The 18,507-nt window shown below is 35.2% G+C and overlaps 1 protein-coding gene across 2 annotated transcripts in view; it reads left to right on the forward strand.

The window, feature by feature from the left end:
- Positions 1-18,507, forward strand: part of ARHGAP12 (Rho GTPase activating protein 12) — a 125,139-nt gene that overhangs the window by 94,934 nt on the left and 11,698 nt on the right. For both annotated transcript variants that reach the window (XM_034987175.1, XM_034987176.1), the window contains 4 exons: positions 3,071-3,132; positions 8,272-8,353; positions 14,974-15,075; positions 17,960-18,058. In XM_034987175.1, coding sequence (XP_034843066.1) covers positions 3,071-3,132; positions 8,272-8,353; positions 14,974-15,075; positions 17,960-18,058 — 345 coding nt within the window. The remainder of the gene's footprint in view (positions 1-3,070; positions 3,133-8,271; positions 8,354-14,973; positions 15,076-17,959; positions 18,059-18,507) is intronic.

Genomic DNA, 18,507 nt, shown 5'->3' on the forward strand with positions numbered 1-18,507 from the left:
ATGAGCTTGTGGAAATTTTCCCAGATTACTTAATAGAACTAACATTTTATTGTTTTCTTACCCTATTAGGATAGGGTAATCTCAAGTACAGTCATTTTGATTAAATTGTAACCATATTTTGCTAGTCCTTATTAAAACATTTCTGCTTATTTTCAGTATGAAGTTTCCTTTGGAGTATCAAATATATTTAGACTAAGAAATATTCGTGTGTAAATATGGGCATTTTTTGCAAGATTTAACAAGATATTTTTATGGAGTTTTTTTAATAAGCAACACAAAAACATTGGTTCATTTTGAATCATATTAAGTAGCGAAAGCACACCAAAAAGTACGTTCATCAAAAACTAATGATGTATTATATGGTGACTAACATAACATAATAAAATAAAATTTAAAAAAAAAAGTATGTTCAAAATCTGTCTAAATTTTTTTCCCAAACCTCTCACCTGTATAGCCAAACCTCTATTATTCATCTGCCTCTTTAGCACTTTTATATCAAATTCAGAAACTTCAGTGTTTAAAAGTTAAAGCTTTATTTTCTCCATCACCGGCATTCTTTTATATCCCTTTCTTGGAATAGCACTGCTAATATGTTGGTTAATTACTTCAACAGATATGTATTGTATCAAACATCAACTACATGCTATAGACACTGGTCATACATTGATGAACACAGCAGATATGGTCCCAGTGTACAGCCCATTAAAATAGACCGTAAATAAAAGATGTGATTGTACTTTGCATTAAGTGCAATGAAGGGACCAAACTGGGGGGGCAGTGGTAAATAATGGGAGATGTAGAGGAGCTCCTACTTAAGAGTGGTCTGGGAAAGCTTCTCTAAAAAAGTGTCATTAAAACTGAGATACCACCATCTACCCAGTTGTTCAAGGTTGGGAGTTTTCCTCAGATCTGCCCTCTTACCCTCCTATCCAGTCCCTGTCAATTCTGTCTTCTGAATCTCTCAAATTTGGCTCCTCATCACTTGCTCACAGGCACTGCCCTAGCTCAGGCCTTCACCATCTCCTGTGGTAATTACTAGAATGTATTCTGGTTGGTTCCCTGTCTTGCCATCCTTTCTTAGTTCATACTTTGCTGCATTTCTTTGCTACTTCACCTCACCCATTACTTTGAGGGAACTTAAAGGCCCTCAGATATGATATGCTCTCTTTCACTTCTGTACCTTTATACTTTGTTGTTTTCTTCTCCTACTGTCACCATCTAGCTAACCCCAATTCCTTAGCTCAAGAGTCTCCAGGAAGCCGTCTCTTCGCTCCCTCTGTCTCTCAGGTTAAGTTAGATACACTTTTCTCATAACACTTACCATGTTGTATGCTAAGTATTTTTGTATTTGTACATTTTGGATGTGGCAAATTTTGTTCTTATTTTATGTTCAAATTAGAGTGTTTAATACTTAGAGCATTAGTACTGGGGGGTCTTGATCCCTGTGAGAATTTCATGAGCTTTCTGGACCCTTGAACAATGTATATACTATCCACGCACAATTTTGTACCAGTTTCGGTCCATCCATTGCCTCAGGTAAGAATCCCTGATTTAGAATGTCTCTCTCATCCTTAAGCTTATTTGGTCTGTCACTACTCCTATCCCTTCCAGTTTTCTTCAGTGTTCCCCTCATGCCTCAGCTCTTTTGTCCTGTTCAATTCCAGCTTTGGCATTTTTTTATAGGCTTGGTTCCCACTCCTGCTCTTCTAATTCCTGTGCTCCCTAGCTCACATAAGCAGTGCCATCCTCTCAGATTAATGTTGTACTTAGTTCCTATATCTTTGGAAGTTTTTTTTCCTTCCTGCTTCTGATAGTAAATTGGGAATGTTTTTATTTAATATCTTGTGCATACTTCTAACTGTGTGATTGATGTTTTGTTAAGAGGCAACAGCTCTTAGAAGTATCAGACTTGCATATCTAAGGAGATCTATGCTTTATGAAAAAATTACAATAAAACTTCATATGACTATTTCCCAAGTTCCCAGTATACCACAAATGAATTAACATTAATACTTTATCAGCTTCGTTTATAGGTGAGAGTTCTTATCAGGCTAGGCAAAAACTTTCAAACATTATTTTTTAAACATTATATCCCATACAAGAAAAAGATTTATCTTTTTCTAAAGGAAGTACATTGAGAAAATAGCCAAGGTATGGATTAAATAGAAATAAATTCTGAATTGGGAATATTTTTTCTATGTGCTGTGTGTATGTTTCAGTTGAAGTACATTTGCTCTGTCATGTATATACAGTGCTTACTAATATTGATGATATTGCTGTAGACACCGACTCATTTTGATTAAATTCAGTTGAATATTGGAAGCTAAAGCAATGGGAAAGTGTTTCCTTTCTTCTACCTGGAGGAATTTTAAGATGACTGTTAACCTCAGCAAAGTGGCTCTTGCTTTCCTGGGGTTTGATGATAAAGCTGGGTCACTAATATGACATCAGCCAACTAGTGTATCTGGTTTGTCCAGAGCCTCAGTTTACCATCTGACAATATATGTAATGAAGCTCATACTGAATTTTTTAATGCCACCTTAAGGCCAGTTCTATGCATAATAACATTTACTTTTGAGTAATTTATTAATGCAGTTACTGCATTTGTTCTATCTAGTTATTTTTACATTTGACAAAGCAGGTTATTAGTATCTTAAATGATTTCCAGACTGTACTGCTGTAAAATAACAGCAAAGTAAATAATTGCTTTTTGTGGTATTTATCATCATAGCATTATATTACTTTCTTTGAACAGGAAGTTATAAATCATTTTTCCAGGGCTGACTAGTGGTATTCATGTGGAAATCTGATTTGATAGCAAAGTACCTTATGGTTGCCAGGACTTGAGAAGAGGAAAAGTTTAATTGTAAAATTACTGAAAATAACTATACAGAAGTGTTAGGAAATTGTATTCCTAATATACTTTAGAACTAAGCATATTACATACTGACTAATCTTTTTTTTAAGCTAATTTTTAGAGTACCAGATCATTTTGATTCAATCATATGTAAGAATTTGGACCTCATTGTCTGTATGAATGATGTATAAACAGTATTACTGTGTTCCATAGGGTCAAGAAAAATATGGATTACTAAATGTAACAAAAATTACTGAAAATGGGAAAAAGGTTCGGTAAGTACAAAAACCATTAATGTTCTGACATGTTTTATTTGAAATAAATAAAAGCTATAAGTACAGTTACATTCTAGTAGAAATGATTAAAAGGTTCATAAGAATTTCAAATAATGTGGGGCGCCTGGGTGGCTCAGTTGTTAAGTGTCTGCCTTCGGCTCAGGTCATGATCCCAGGGTCCTGGGATCGAGCCCCACATCGGGCTCCCTGCTCGGCGGTGAGCCTGCTTCTCCCTCTCCCACTCCCCCTGCTTGTGTTCCCTCTTTCGCTGTGTCTCTCTCTGTCAAATAAATAAATGAAATCTTTTTAAAAAAACAAAAAAAAAGAATTTCAAATAATGTATTTTCTAATATGTATGTAGGATTGTCATGAAATGTATGAAAATCTTCCTTTGTCTTGACATATTTTTTAAGATTATATTAAATTCAGGGGTGATAAAGCATAGGATTCTGAGCAAGCATTAGCTTTATTTGAAAAAAATTTTTCAGGGGCGCCTGTGTGGCTCAGTCGGTTGGGCGTCTACCTTTGGCTCAGGTCATGATCCCAGCATCCTGGGGTCAAGTCCCACATCGGTCTCCCTGCTCAGCCTGCATTTCCCTCTGCCCCTCCCCCTGCTTGTGCTCTCTCTCTCTCTCTCTCTGTCAAATAAATAAAATCTTTAAAATAAATAAGGAAATAATTTTTTTTTCAGTAAGCAGTGAGTGCACACGGTAAAACAACAAAATACAGAGTATTTAGCCAAAAGTCAGTTACCCAGCCATGATTTCCATTCCCCAGAGGCAACTAGTTAAGTGAATGAGATGTAGTGTTTTCCTTTGGAGATAAAGGATATATTTATTTCTATATGCATAGATTAATTTTTTAAATATATATTTTAAAGAATTTATTTATTTGAGAGAGAATGAGTGCGAGTGCGCACATTGGAAGGAAACGCAGATGGGGAGGGAGAGAGAATCTTGAGCAGGTTCTGAGCTGAGTGCCAATCCCAATGCAGGGCTGGCTCTCACAATCCTGAGACCATGACCTGAGCCAAAACCAAGAGTCCAATGCTCAAATGACTGAGCCACCCGGGTGCCCCTGCATAGATTAATTTTTTAAACACAGTCTTTGAACAGTTTATTTTGTAGATGGTTCTCTCTTGTTGCATGTGGAGCCACCACATTGTTTTTAACTGTTCTGTGGTTATATATTGTGTGGCTGTATCCTAGTTTATTTAGCCATATGGTAGGTAAATATGCCTATCTACTGCTAGACATTTAGAATGTTTACATTGTTTTGCTGTTGCAAACAGTATTACACTTACATCTTACATAGTTCATTTTGCAAATATGTAAATCCCTGTGGAATAGATTTTACAAAAGTGGAATTGCTAAGCTATGTGCAGTAGTCATTTTGATAGTGTTCCATATTACTGCTCTAAGGCACTGAAGCAGTTCATACTTCCAAAAGCAGTGGATTTCTCCAGTCTTTGCCAATTCAATATGTTGTCCACTTTTTTGATCTTTGCTAATAGAGATTAGAGAGAGAATATTTTTAATTTGTATTACTTTTTAGTGTGGTAGGGTATCCTAAGCCATTTGTATGTCTTTTTTTTTGTTGTTAATTTGTCAGTTCATCTCCTTTATCTGTTTGTCTATTGGGTTGTTGGCTTTTCTGGTTGTATGGTATCTCCTAATGAATTAAGGCAATTAACTCTTTGTAATGAGCAAGTTGCATTTTCCCCAGTTTTTAAGAACTGCTAAAATGCTATGAGTTTATAATCAGCCTGTTGTGTAAAGAAGAGTTTAAAATTTACATGTAGTTAAGATCTTAAGATTTGCTCTAAATGAACTGTTTTTGTCACATTTTAGTACTTGGAAATTTTTCTTTTAAGTGCTCTGAAACAACTTTACAAATACTGCAATTATTTGTTCCTTAAATCGTTCCTTGGGCGAAGTCACTTGTGAATGGGGTCTTTATTTTTTCTCCCTTTTGGGCATATGTAGTGCACATAGTTCTTTGGCCACTTTCTTTTTTTTCATTGTTGTCGTTTTTCCTGTGGTAATTAGTCTTTTAGATTTTCTGCTTATTTTGGAAAACTTTCAGTGATTTATGTTTTCCAAAGAATATCATCCATTTCATCTTTAAATTTATTTATGTAGAGTTGAGCAAACTAGTTTTTTAATTTCCTGTATATTAGTGGTTCTCCAACATTTTGATCTGAGGACCCCTTTAAACTCTTAAAAATTATTGATTACTGCAAAGAACTTTTGTGTGTATAGTTTATAGCTGTAGATTTGAGAAATTAAAACTGAGACATTTTAAGTTTTTTAATTCTTAAAACTAATAACCCATTATATGTTAACGTGAGTAACATTTTTATAAAGAAAAACCCCTGTATTTCCAATACAAAAATTTTCCTTGAGAAGTGTGGCATTGTTTCACATTTTTGCAAGTCTTTAGTATTTGGCTTAATGGAAAACAGCTGGATCCTCATCTTTGCTGGCAGTCAGTCTGTTGTGACACATTATTTTGGCTGAAGTATATGAAGATAATCCTTTTCTTATATAAAGTTGGAAAAGGGAGGAGTGTTTTAATATTCTTGTTAGATAATTGCATGTATTCTTCTGCTACACCAAAACTCCACAAGTTAAGACTGTAAAAAACTGTTAATGAACTTTTCATACTTAGTTACATCAAAATCCATTGGTCTGGGGGAGCCCAGGTGGCCCAGTCGGTTAAGCATCTGCCTTCCGCTCCTAGAGTCCCAGGAGCAAGCCCCTAATCGAGCCCCGAATCAGGCTCCCTGCTCATCGGGGAGTCTGCTTCTCCCTTTGCCCCTCACCCTGCTCTCCTGCTCTCTCTCTCTCAAATAAATAAATAAATAAAATCTTAAAAAAGCATTGGTCTGTGTTGCATTTTGAAGGAATCTTTACCTGTACGTAATTTTGTAGCATCTTGCAGATCATGTGGAAAATACTGGTTCACTAAGTTTGCTGACTTTTCAAATGTTGACATATTTTATAATATCAAAGAATCACAAATCAGTAACATCAGAAAAGTCATTAGATATTGGAAAATTGTCAACCTCACAGTGGCAGATATGCCAGGTTTTCCAAAATTCTATTTTCCCTTTGAAAGCTTCAATTTTTTGTCAACAAATACTATCATTTAAATGACAGACTCACTTCATTTATTTTTGAGATAATGTCTACCTGCCAGATACTCAAGTCTAAATAATCGTAGTATGACCATCAGTCATTTTAATTTTTTTTCCAGGAAAAAAATGTGACTAATTCTGCTTGCAACTCAGGTACGCAAGTGCTTCAGTCTTTGAGGCAGCTGTTGTTAATTCAGTATTCAAATATCCAATATTTGGGGTGCCTGGATGGCTCAGGTCATGATCCCAGGGTCCTGGGATCAAGCCCCACATCGGGCTCCCTGCTCAGTGGGAAGCCTGCTTCTCCCTTTCCCACTCACCCTGCTTGTGTTCCCTCTCTCACTGTGTCTCTCTCTGTCAAATAATAAATAAAATCTTTTAAAAAAACCCCAATATTCTTAGATATATTTACTAGTTCTATGGTTTTTCTGATTTTGAAAATTAAATTCAAAATGTTTATTTAAAGTGGAAATATACTGATTTTAGCATTTTTCAGAGGAGGGAGTTAGATGCTCTCTATAGAAATAGAAGATTGAGTATAAAATAAACTTACAAATAAAAATAAATCCCTTCAAAATATCTTGAGATCCAATAAAACAATAAAATGAAGATGTAACAAAATGGTAACACAAGGGCCAAACAGATACCAATATCAATAAATGTAAATGGACTGTACTCCCCTGTTGAAAGAAAAAGATGTTCAGATGGAAGCACAAAACAAAACCCACCTAAATATTATATATAAAGAAAATATCATAAAAATGATTCAGAAAAGTTAAAAAACAGGCATGTCAAAACCATTGATAAATCTACAATAAAGATCTAATCATTAAGAATAGCCATTCACCAAATAAGTAGCATCAACAGCCATAAGCAAAAACAACAGGAAATAAAAGGAAAAATAGAAACTCAATAGTAGTAAACTTTATTTCACTTTTAATCCATGAAGTTCAAGTATACATAGAAAATAACAAAGTAGGTCTAATTGATAGTTATTAAATTCTACATTCTGAAAATGGAGAACTCCTTTTGAGTGCCCATTGAATTTTCACAAAACTGTCAGTATGTTTGGCAGTAAGGTTTGCTCTAATAAATTTCTGTAGTAGACATATTTGACATTCATTTTAGTCTGCCAATGATTGCATTCCATTGGTTGTCTCTGGAATGTGGATTGAAGGAGAAGAAATGGGGACCTTTCTTCTTATACATTTTTATATTTAGAATTTTGATATATATGTGTTGATTTTATAACTTAGACAATTAAACCCTTATCTTAGTAACATCATGATCAATAAGTATGTAATTTATTGTACCTAGTATCTCCCATTTACCTAGTGTAGCCTTATTAGGGGAAGGGGGATAACCAAGAAATATAAGAATATATAAAATATAAAATAAGTATAAATATATAAATACAAATATATATAAATATAAAAATATAAAATATAAAATAAAACAAAAAATATAAAAAATATAAAAGAAACCTCATCTTAGTAACCTCTGATCGATGAGTATGTAATTTATTATACTTACTATCTACTAATGTGCCTAGTATCTCCCAATTACCTAGTGTAGCCTTATTAGGGGAAGGGAGATAACCAAGAAATATAAAACAATCTGTATCTATAAAGAATTAGGTGAGGTGGACATGTTTTCCTGATTTTTAATCATGAATAATTCTTGCCAAATACAGAGTTCAGTTCATGTTCCTTCAAGGTAATTTGGTACCCTTGATCACAAGTGTGCTGGATTACCATGTGAACATAATTAGGCATATTGTTATTCTGATAACATCTCTATTAGCTTCATTTGTTTGGGGGGTCTTTATGGTCAGTTTGGAAACATGAATGTAATTCCATTAGCATTAAATCCTCAATAAAAACAGAATGTCAATAATGAATGTAAATTGTGGGCAACATTGATAACTAGGTTGTAATATTTTAAATTTGGTTGGAAAAACTGAATAGCAAAGCTTTAGTTGGTTCTCTTTATACTTACAGAAAGAACTGGTTGTCTTCTTGGGCCGTGTTGCAAGGTTCATCTTTACTCTTTACCAAAACTCAAGGAAGCAGCACAAGTTGGGTAAGTATTTCTTCTCTTTGAAGGCTTTACACATTAAATTATGTGGATGGTATTGTACCTGAATTTCACAAAGTATTTCAGAGTCCTTCTAGCTACAGCTGGTGTGCAAATAAAAGTAAAGTTTTCTAAAAGATGCATTTTGACTTGTAACAAAAGAGGGAGGCTAATTAGAAGTCTGATTAGTTGTATTATTAAAATCAACAAAGTCTCTTTTATCCATTGAACTGAAAGATGGGCTTACTACTTGGACATTATAGGACAAAATAGGTATCTTGATTCAGCTCCGGGGTATTACAGGTTTCCCCTGCTGTCCAAAAGCAGGGTGCTCCTATGAAACCTTTGTAAAGCAAAGAAGCAGTTATCATTAATCTATATGGAAAAGTTTTTGAGCATTCCCAGACCACCCCCCCCCCAAAAAAAAACCTTTTAGGCTTTTCTGATACTTTAGGATATATATCTTGCTAATGGATGCACAGAGGAGCTAAAACACAGATGCTCACGCAGTGAAAACTATGGTAGGGATGCTGACATGCTGAATGTGGTTTCCTGAGAAGGAGCTTAGTGGGCCACTTTGCTCAGGGTGCGTGCTGCCTCCATTAATTGCTCGCAGTGCAACAAACACTTGTTTTTCACTTTTAACCTTTTTTAATGAAAGTGGAAATACTCATCAGATTTGTTTTGGCTAGCAAAACAGGTACTAATGTCAGTCTTTTGTAAAAAGCGAAGTGGTGTAATGTGATCTTTCGAAAAGCAGGGGATACCTGTAAAACTTCCTTGTGCTTGTGACTTGGCTAATTCAGCTAGTCAGAAAATAAGCAAAGAAATACGTGAAGCCCCACCTTGAATTGTAATCTGATCTTTGGATACTAGTCGGTGATTCAGGTGTCCATATCTGTATATAATGTCAGCCAGCTTTTAGAAGAATAAGTAAATGTCCCATTACTCATGAGGTTTTGAAGTTTTTTGTATATCTGAATGTTTACTATTGTTACTCCTTAGTTAATTTGTAATACAAATACTAAAAATTATAATTTGTGACATAACAGCTAACACTTTTTGAATGCTTACTCTATGTATCAGGTACTATTCTAAGGACAGATGATTAGGTATATATTATCTTCTTAAGTCTGATATAGCTACTCTTTATCAACCCCCCTTCCCCTTTTGTAGTTGAGAAAATGAGGTATATATCAGTTAAGGAGCTTGCTGAAGGTTGTATGGCTAGCTACTAAGTGGCAGATCTAGGTGGCATTTTGTCTCCAGAGTCCATGCTCTGGATAGTTCCAAAAATTTTTGGTAATTGAGTTTGAAAGGTCAATGCTTAAATAAAATGTAAAATGAAATCAATCTAATGCCTTTAGTTTGCTTTATATCCTACCTTAACCAGTATTTCCTTACATTTACTGAGTCATTTTAAAATTGAACAGGACCTATGGACCTTATGTTTGTTGAAAAAGAATCTATTTATAAAATTCAAGCAAATTCTACTCATCTACATTTATAATGCAGCCATTTAACATTCTTCTAAAACAGGAATGTCACAGAGCATGTTAGTCCACAAATACTTTGATATGGCAACCCAAAAATCCTCTGGATTGGGCACTAAAATGAACATTCTAGAATGTTTCTTCTGTTTTACTTCACCTTTGATTTGCTTCATTGTTTAGCCAATACAGTGGAACTGACCTGTAATATATGTTTTCCATATTTAAAGATTGAAAGTCTGGTTTCACTTATCTTAAATTGATAGTTATATGTCTCTCCTTTTTTTTTTTTCCCCCCTGAGGTAAAGCATATGGTACTTTCTCGTTTGTGTTAATGCATTTCTACAGGGTTATGCAATTATTTCTTCTTCCTACTTGTGGCTCAACTTTTATTTGAAATTGAGTGCAGGAAATGAATGAAAGAAGAGGAATGGAGAAACAGAGATTAAATAAGTAATAAAAAAAAAAAGTACCCAAGGAAAGCTGGATAATGGGCATTTATTTGATAATTTCTGATACCTAAAGATTGGAGGTTGTGGTATGTACAGATAAAGTAGAGCATTATGGTTGGTAAGAGGCATCATTTAGGTAGGCAGGTTTGTATGCTTGTAAAAGAAAATGGAAACTTTGTTTTAAGTGAAAAGATGTTAAGTGATTGTTAGTACATGATTGTTAGTACAGGCTGGTTGCATTTCATTTAAGATTTTCACTCATGAAGGTTTTACATAATTCAGAACTCATAATTAAATCTCATCCTGACAAAGGGTGTGAGGTGTTTCTGTTCATCAGCCAGAGCTGTGTCACTGTGTTGCCCTGTGGCAATAGCGGAGGCAGAGCTTAAAATTCACTGAGCTAGCCAGCTTGGCAATTGTAGAATTCTTAATGAGTTTTTAATTTGGGGGATTTGCTATTTGAATTTTTGCCTTTAAATGAAATTTTACTGGGCGCCAGGGTGGCTCAGTTGGTTAAGCGACTGCCTTCGGCTCAGGTCATGATCCTGGAGTCCCTGGATCGAGTCCCGCATCGGGCTCCCTGCTCAGCAGGGAGCCTGCTTCTCCCTCTGACCCTCCCCCCTCTCATGTGCTCTCTGTCTCTCTCATTCTCTCTGTCTCAAATAAATAAATAAAATCTTAAAAAAAAAAAAATTAAAAAAAATAATTTTACTAATACATTGTGAATCATACAGTATGTCATCATTTCAGATTAGTATAATTAAATAAAATACAGTCCTACTGTATTTATAGTCTCAATAAAAACTAAACAGATGTGGAAGGTGATAAAATGCTTGGTTATGCAATCAATTCTTAATTTTTGTTTTATGGCATAAAGATCAGACTATCTTGCTTTTTCTTTCCATATGTAACACTTATGAAGGGAATGAAAACTAATTTAAGTGGTCTAAGTAAAAGCAAGTAAGATTATTCAAATAAAAAGTGTGTGAGTGTGTATAATGTATTTTGGCATTAAACAACATTCATAAATATTAAAAATTGGTGAAATATGTGAGAGGGTTCTTAATTAACTCTGTAATTAGAATTGTTAAAAATGATTTGAAAAAAAATAATAGTTTCTCTGCTCAGTCACCAAGTAGATTTATTGTAGGTAAAATGTATCCTTTTTGTATAGTGAAATCACACCTGAGGATGAGAGTCTAAGGCTGGTATATAAGCCAAAAAGACAAAAATCACCTACAGTGAAAATTGTCCTTGAGTATCTCTTAGGAAGGTGTTAGAAGTTGATCTGTAGCAGAGCCATCTTTTGCCTTTGATGTTGGGGGAGATTGCTTTTCCTCTAGTTGAGTTTGGTTTATGTTGTTGTTGTTATTATCTTTTTTGAGTTTGGTTTATTTTAAGGGGCCATGTTGCAGAAGTTTTGTTCTTTAAAAAATTAGTTTTTCACACATAGTGCAAAAACCTACACCTAGGTCCACTTGAAGAAAGAGCAGGTTCAAATCTTTTGCTCACTGCAGAGCATATATTCATTGATTGAAGGCTGAGCAAAATCATCCACACTATTTGAAGTTGTTTTTTGTTGTTTTTAAATAATTCACACTTTGTATTTAGTTTTGGTTCCATTGATAGTTAATATTGAGTAAACAAAATGTACATATGCAGCATGCAACTCCACTGTATAAGATAAATTTTACATAGATGCTGTATCATCCAGTGAGCCATTCTTTCTCCTTTAGGCTGGATACATCCCAGTTGTTTTCTGTGTATTAGTTATCTACTGGATTGTGATATCAATAGCATAAATTAATACTTGCTTTTTTTCTTACTTCATTTCACCTGGTTTGTTCAACAGACATATAAAAGCCTGTTTTGTTCTAGGCATTGTGTTAAAAGTTTGGAGGTTTTAGAAGTAACATGGTCTCTGTCTTCATGGTTTACACTGTAATGGGGAAGACTGACAAATGCACGGTGACGATATGACATGACATGTATTGTGCTCCCTTTCAGATATCATTCATCATATTCCTTGAGTATTACAAAAATCACCCTACAAATACCACTAATTATTCAAATTTACTTATATGTGCATTTAAATTTCTAAAATTTGTCTCGTTTTTGGGTCAGATAATTCTTTCTTCTGGGGGCTGTCCTATAAATAGTATGGTATTTAGCAGGAGACAGAAGCATCCCCACCTCTAGTTGTGACAACCACAAATGTCTCCAGACATTGTCAGATGCCCCCCAGAGGACAAAATTGCCTGTGGTTGAGAACCATTGTCTTAGAGGAAGGGGAAGGCCAACTGGATGGTAGGGCCACTCCCAAGAGAGGACTTAGAAAGGGATACCAGAGGACAGTTGCCCAGCAGGTCACAAAGAGGGAAGCTCAGGGATTTCTGAGTAGGGGGCTGAGCAAGGTGGCAGTGGGCCAGATGTGACTCTCCCTATTACCCCTCAAGTCTTCTGTTGTGAATATAGGCTAAGACAAGTCTGTTTAATGTAATTTCTATAAAGCATTCACCTTAAAAATAAAATATGAATTTATGTAGTAAGAGAAAATATTCTGAGATATAAAAGAGAGGGGCTTTATAAAAATATTTGGAAGTTAAGCTTTGTGTTGTGTCTGCTTGTAGAATTGTATTTTTGTCCCATTTGGTTCCATATGCTTTTCTCTTGTGTGTCATTTTGCCATTGTGCATTATTATGACATCATCATTTTCTTCCCTTTCTCCATCAAGTCATTCTGCCAACAGGGCTCAGTCTCTGAGCTCTTGCTTTCGCTGCTTTCTTCTTGGAAAAATTCTGTCAGTCGTCGGCCTGCATATGTAAAATCTGATCCTGTTTCAGCTGTCACTGTATGTGTTCTTGTTGCATGCCCCTTGCCACAGTAATTCCATTTTCTTTGCCCCGAATATGTTGGAGGGTGTATGATCGAGTGGAATTAAAGTTTGAAAAAGGATGAATAACAAACACAAAATTTTCCCAACCGTATTGAATGCATTTTTACCAGCATTCTATGCCCTATCATTGTACTTGTATTTGGTTGCCCTATCATACTTGGTTAGTTGTTTGTATCTTAGCTTATAGCTAACCATTGACAGAGCATGTAATGGCAACAAGTTACGTACATTGATTTTTACCATTCGGTTAAATGTGCACATTTAAGTTTTGTAACTTTTGAGATATATCATTTTTACTCAGAAAGTTATCTTTGCCCATTGTAGCTTTATGGTTTATTAAATGTCTTTTGAATGACAAAAGGTACTTAAGAAGGGCAAGACTTTGTAGAATAGTTAAAATTTTTGTGATTGTTATTATGATTCCACTAATAAAAATTTCATATAATATCCTAAACTTTGTTTTGATCCCACTAATACATTCAAGATAATATCCTAAATGTTGTTTTGTTATAACAAGTACATTATTTAAGTCCACGTTGCTAGCTGAAAAGATGAAGTAAACAGATGAAGTTGAACCATTTATTAAATGTGAAGCCACTGAGTAGTTACTGACGTTATGAATAGTGCATAAGATATCACTAGGTTGATGGGTAAGATCCATTTCCAGTGACAAACATAATACGACTTGAAAATATTTTAAGAAATGAAATTTCCTGTAACAAATCTTTCACCTTAAGATGACAATTCATTAGCCCTTAAAGATTTTAAAACCTCTAAACCTTTCAGTAAATAGGAATGCTATTTTCTATTCTTAGTTAACAGACTTAAAAATTTAACTTAATGATGGCAAGATGCAGAGTAAGTCTATATTTAACATGAATTTTCTGCTACTTGCTAATCTTTTCCTTATCTGGTTAACAAAATATAATAGCTAGCTAAGTGCTTTTTCTTTTCAAACCACCCATGTCAGCTATCTTCCTATTCTTTTCACAGTTCCTTATTAAATAAAGCTAAGGCTTTATTAGCATCTGGCTCTAGTTATAATTTCTAACAAAGGCTGAATAAAAGAATATGGGGCTTAGAGTTTTGTTTTTACAAGTTGTTGTTGACAACATAAATAGTCGATAAGGAAATAACTCTTGAAAGCAGAGAATCACATTGGTTTAGAGACTGTTTATTAGGTGGAAAAGCACTTATCTGCCAGATATTATTTATACATATGTAAGAATATTGCCTTGCCTTTTTGAACACATCCTTTTACTTAGTCATATATAGTCTAGGATCATTTCCAAGAAATGAAATTGCTAAAGCCAAAGGATACATGTGTTTGTAAATTTGCAAATACAGTATTACCAGTTTTCCCTCTCTGGGCATTATTCTAGTTTATACTCCACTTGCATATGAAGACCCCATACTCTATGAGAAACATAGTGTTTTTTATTATTATGTTCAATTAGCCAGCATATAGTCCATCATTAAAAACATAGTTTTTCATCTAACTTCTGGAATTTTTTTTTTCTATACTGATGGGTGAAAAAGATTTTAGTGTGGCTTTATTTTATATTTTTCTTATTAAGATGGAAGTTGAGCCATTTTATTTCTGTTTCTATGAACAATATATTCATATCTTACAGACATTTCAGTTTTAAAGTAGGAATTGTTATAATAAAGACAAAAATTTGAGGTAATCACCTGTTTGGTTTATTGTTAATAATTGGTCTTAATTCTTTTTGATGTACACGTGTACATGAACATCACAAAGGTTTTTCCTTTTTTCTAAAATGAAGTTTGGGAGTAATCAGTCCAAGCCAGAGTTCACAGTGGACCTAAAGGGGGCGACGGTGGAGATGGCTTCGAAGGATAAATCCAGCAAAAAGAATGTGTTTGAGGTAATATGTTTGTTTTCTAGGTATTATTCACATTCTTAACCATAGTAATTGGATGTTCTTTTTTGAATTCTTTTGAGCTGTATTTCAGTGACTGATTAAGGCAAAGTTGGTCATTAAATAAGTCAGTTTGGTATCATAGTTTAAGGGAGAAGAAGCGGGCATGAAGAGTGGGGCTTCATTTGTGTAAGTCATGGGATCTCAGACTATAGATGACAAGCCTTTGTTCCACAATCTTGCCTTTCCCTACCAACAAGAAAAAGGGTGTGGTTCCAGATCACCTGGGTGGCTCAGTGGGTCAAGCGTCTGCCCTCTGCTCAGGTCGTGGTCCCAGGGTCCTGGGATCGAGTCCCACATTGGGCTCCCTGCTCAGCGGGGAGCCTGCTTCTCTCTCTGCCTGCCACTCCCCCTGCTTGTGCTCTCTCTCTGACAAGTAGATAAATAAAAACTTAAAAAAAAAGGGGGGGGGGTGGTTCCCTTTACCTACAAATCTAATAGTGAAAAATAAATTGAAACCTTTCCATTTTGTCATTAAAAATCCCCCCCCCACACACCCAGTAGGGGCACCTGGGTGGCTCAGTCTGTTATGGGGCTGTCTTTGCTCAGGTCATGATCTCCGGGTCCGGGGTTTGAGCCCCACATTGGGCTCCTTGCTCAGCAGGGAGTCTGCTTCTCCCTCTCTCTCTGCCGCTCCCCCTGCTTGTGCTCTCTCATTCTCTTTCTCTGTCTCAAAAAAATAATAATAAAAAAATCCCCTCCCCCCCATAATATATGATTCTGTATCAGTTATTTATTGCAGCATCTCAGACCACCCCAGGATTTAGTAGCTTAGGAAAAGAACTGTTCTGTTTGTTCGGATTGTGCCGAACTGAGTGATTCTGATCTCAACATGGGACCATTCATGAGGCTTTAGTCATTCAGTGGCTCACCCCGATCTGGATGGTCTAGTTCACGTGTCTGGTGTTGGTCGAGCAGTTTGCTAGGCCTCCTTCTTTATAAGATCTCTCCCTCAAGGAGGCTGCCCCAGGCTTCTTCACATGGCAGTGTCAGGCTTCCAAGAGGGTGAGAGCGGAAGCTACGGCACTTCCTGAGGCTTAAACTTAGAAGTCACACATCAGTGTATTCCGTTGGGTGAAGCAGTCAGAAGGCCAGCTGGGTATTCAGGGTTGTGGGGAACTAGAGCCCACCTGTCGATGGAAGTGCAGTCAAGGCACGTTGCAGAAGGGTGTGTATATGGAGATGGGAGGAATTATTCAGACTGTCTTTGCAAACAGTCTTCCACATCCCAGCCTTCATTTATAGCCCCATGTGTCAGTCCTTTTCTGTCTTGTTCATGCAGTTGCTGTTTTCCAAGTGAAACTTAGGTTTCCCTGCTGTGATTTTTACTCTTTGTTAGTACTGACCCATGGCAGTCTCTGTTGGTGTTTTCCAAGACCCATCAGAAATGCTACCACAATACTGATGCTTCTTTTTTATTTATGCTTTTAAAATATCATTTAATCTAGTGTAATTTAGGTTTATCATCATCTGTGAATTACTTGTTCCACTAGATGATGCTTTTTTTTTAAGCAGAGAGACTATATTTTTCCTTATCTTTAAGAAAGAACCTCTAACAGAGAATATCTTATGTGCAGCGAATATTCAGTGTTGGTTGACTGGCTTGACCCACTCTGTTGAAAGAAGTACAAGAAAGGAAGTCAGTGTTTCCTGAATTAGCCTTGCAGTTTCAATAAGTGATTTCAGAGTGAAAACTATTCCATAGTCAAATAAATGTAGGCAGTGGTGTAGATGTTTTTCTTTCTTTAGAAAATCAGAGCACCCTGGAATATCAAAGCCCTGAGACGTTTTGAAGGAGAGAATCTTGTTTAACTTTCTTTAATGCAGTATTTCCCAAATTAATACCATATAACTGTTTTTTCCTTTTTTTTTTTTTTTTTTTTGAGGAATACCTTTTCTAAACATTACTTCGGGAACTGTTTGAGGCATATGTCTCAGAATGTTGTTTGGGAAACATTGCCATATGTTCCTCAAGGAAAAAAAAATAAACAGTTACCAACCAGAAAATAGGAGGAATGCTTTCTCCTAATACCTCCAAATTTTTTGTCAATCCGGTGTAAGAAACTTTGAACCAAAGAGATCCTTACTTGTTAGTTCATGCTTTGACATAATTTAGTACTGTTTCTGCCCAAAAGTGATGTAACATTTATTGTCTGTGCCTTCTCTTTGCATTAAGCCATTATATTTATTTACCTATTAAATAGGAAATAATAAAAGTTTTAACTCTTTCATATATTTTTTTCTACATTTATTTTTTAACTGGAGAAAAACATTCCTCAGATTTACATAAAACTATCACAGATTTTATTTCTTTACAAATGAATTTTGTTTCAATTCTAATTAAAAATGCACAGCTTTGATACTTGAACTTATTTTTTAATGATACGGTATACTAGATTTCAGCAAGTTTTATGGCATTTGTCTGTTGGAATTTGGGACCCTTAAGTTACTAGATTTTCATTGAGAATTTTTTATGAGGAAAACTTCATGTTATATACAATAATTCCTCTGGGATTATTTTATATTAAAAGATACTCCATTACTGTGCATTACTTTAACCTTTCATCACTCAGTATAATATTATGGCATCTACTCTTCTGGCTGGTGGTTCTGTGGACTTCGGCTTGAATATATTCATTTATTTGGGGGCTCCTGGCTGGCTCAGTCAGTGGAGCATGCGACTCTTGATCTCAAGATTGTGAGTTCAGACCCCACATTGGGTGTAGAGATTACTTAAAAATAACAATAAAATCTTAAAAATATATATTGTTTATTTATTTGGTTGAAAGTACTAACCATCCTCTTTTTTGTTTTCTCCTTTTCTCTAAAGCTGAAAACCCGTCAAGGAACAGAACTGCTAATTCAGTCTGATAATGACACTGTTATTAATGATTGGTTTAAAGTTCTTAGTAGTACTATCAATAATCAGGTATGTATTTGACTTAGGTAAATTTTTTTTACTTCAGAGCTGTTTTTCTTTTCTGCATTTTAATTGGTTATTGCATATCTAGTTTCCAGTTTATATGTAATAAACACTTTTTTAATATGTATTTTGACAAGAGGTAGGAAAGGCTGGTGAATGATTTAATATTCTCAGTTACATAATACTTGCTAGTAGTGGATTTTAAATAATTTTCACATGAGGCACTGGTCCAAAAAGAAGTAATTCAAGAAGAGGGACAAACCATTCCTAGTACAGAGTATTTAGTCAATGACCAATGAGTTGGGAACAGTACTATTTGGTGGAGACAGGTCTTAGGTAAAGGTATGAAATGAATGAAGCACTAGTCTTTTCATGAGCACTTTTTCTTTCCTCATGACACCTCTCTAGCTACCCCTGGAGGTGTTCTAGTTCTCCCCCGTCCCCCAACCAGGGAG

The sequence above is a fragment of the Mirounga leonina genome, unplaced genomic scaffold, assembly GCF_011800145.1.
Source record: "Mirounga leonina isolate KUSES-001 unplaced genomic scaffold, KU_Mleo_1.0 Mir_413, whole genome shotgun sequence".
In the NCBI taxonomy this organism is placed as follows: Eukaryota; Metazoa; Chordata; class Mammalia; order Carnivora; family Phocidae; genus Mirounga; species Mirounga leonina.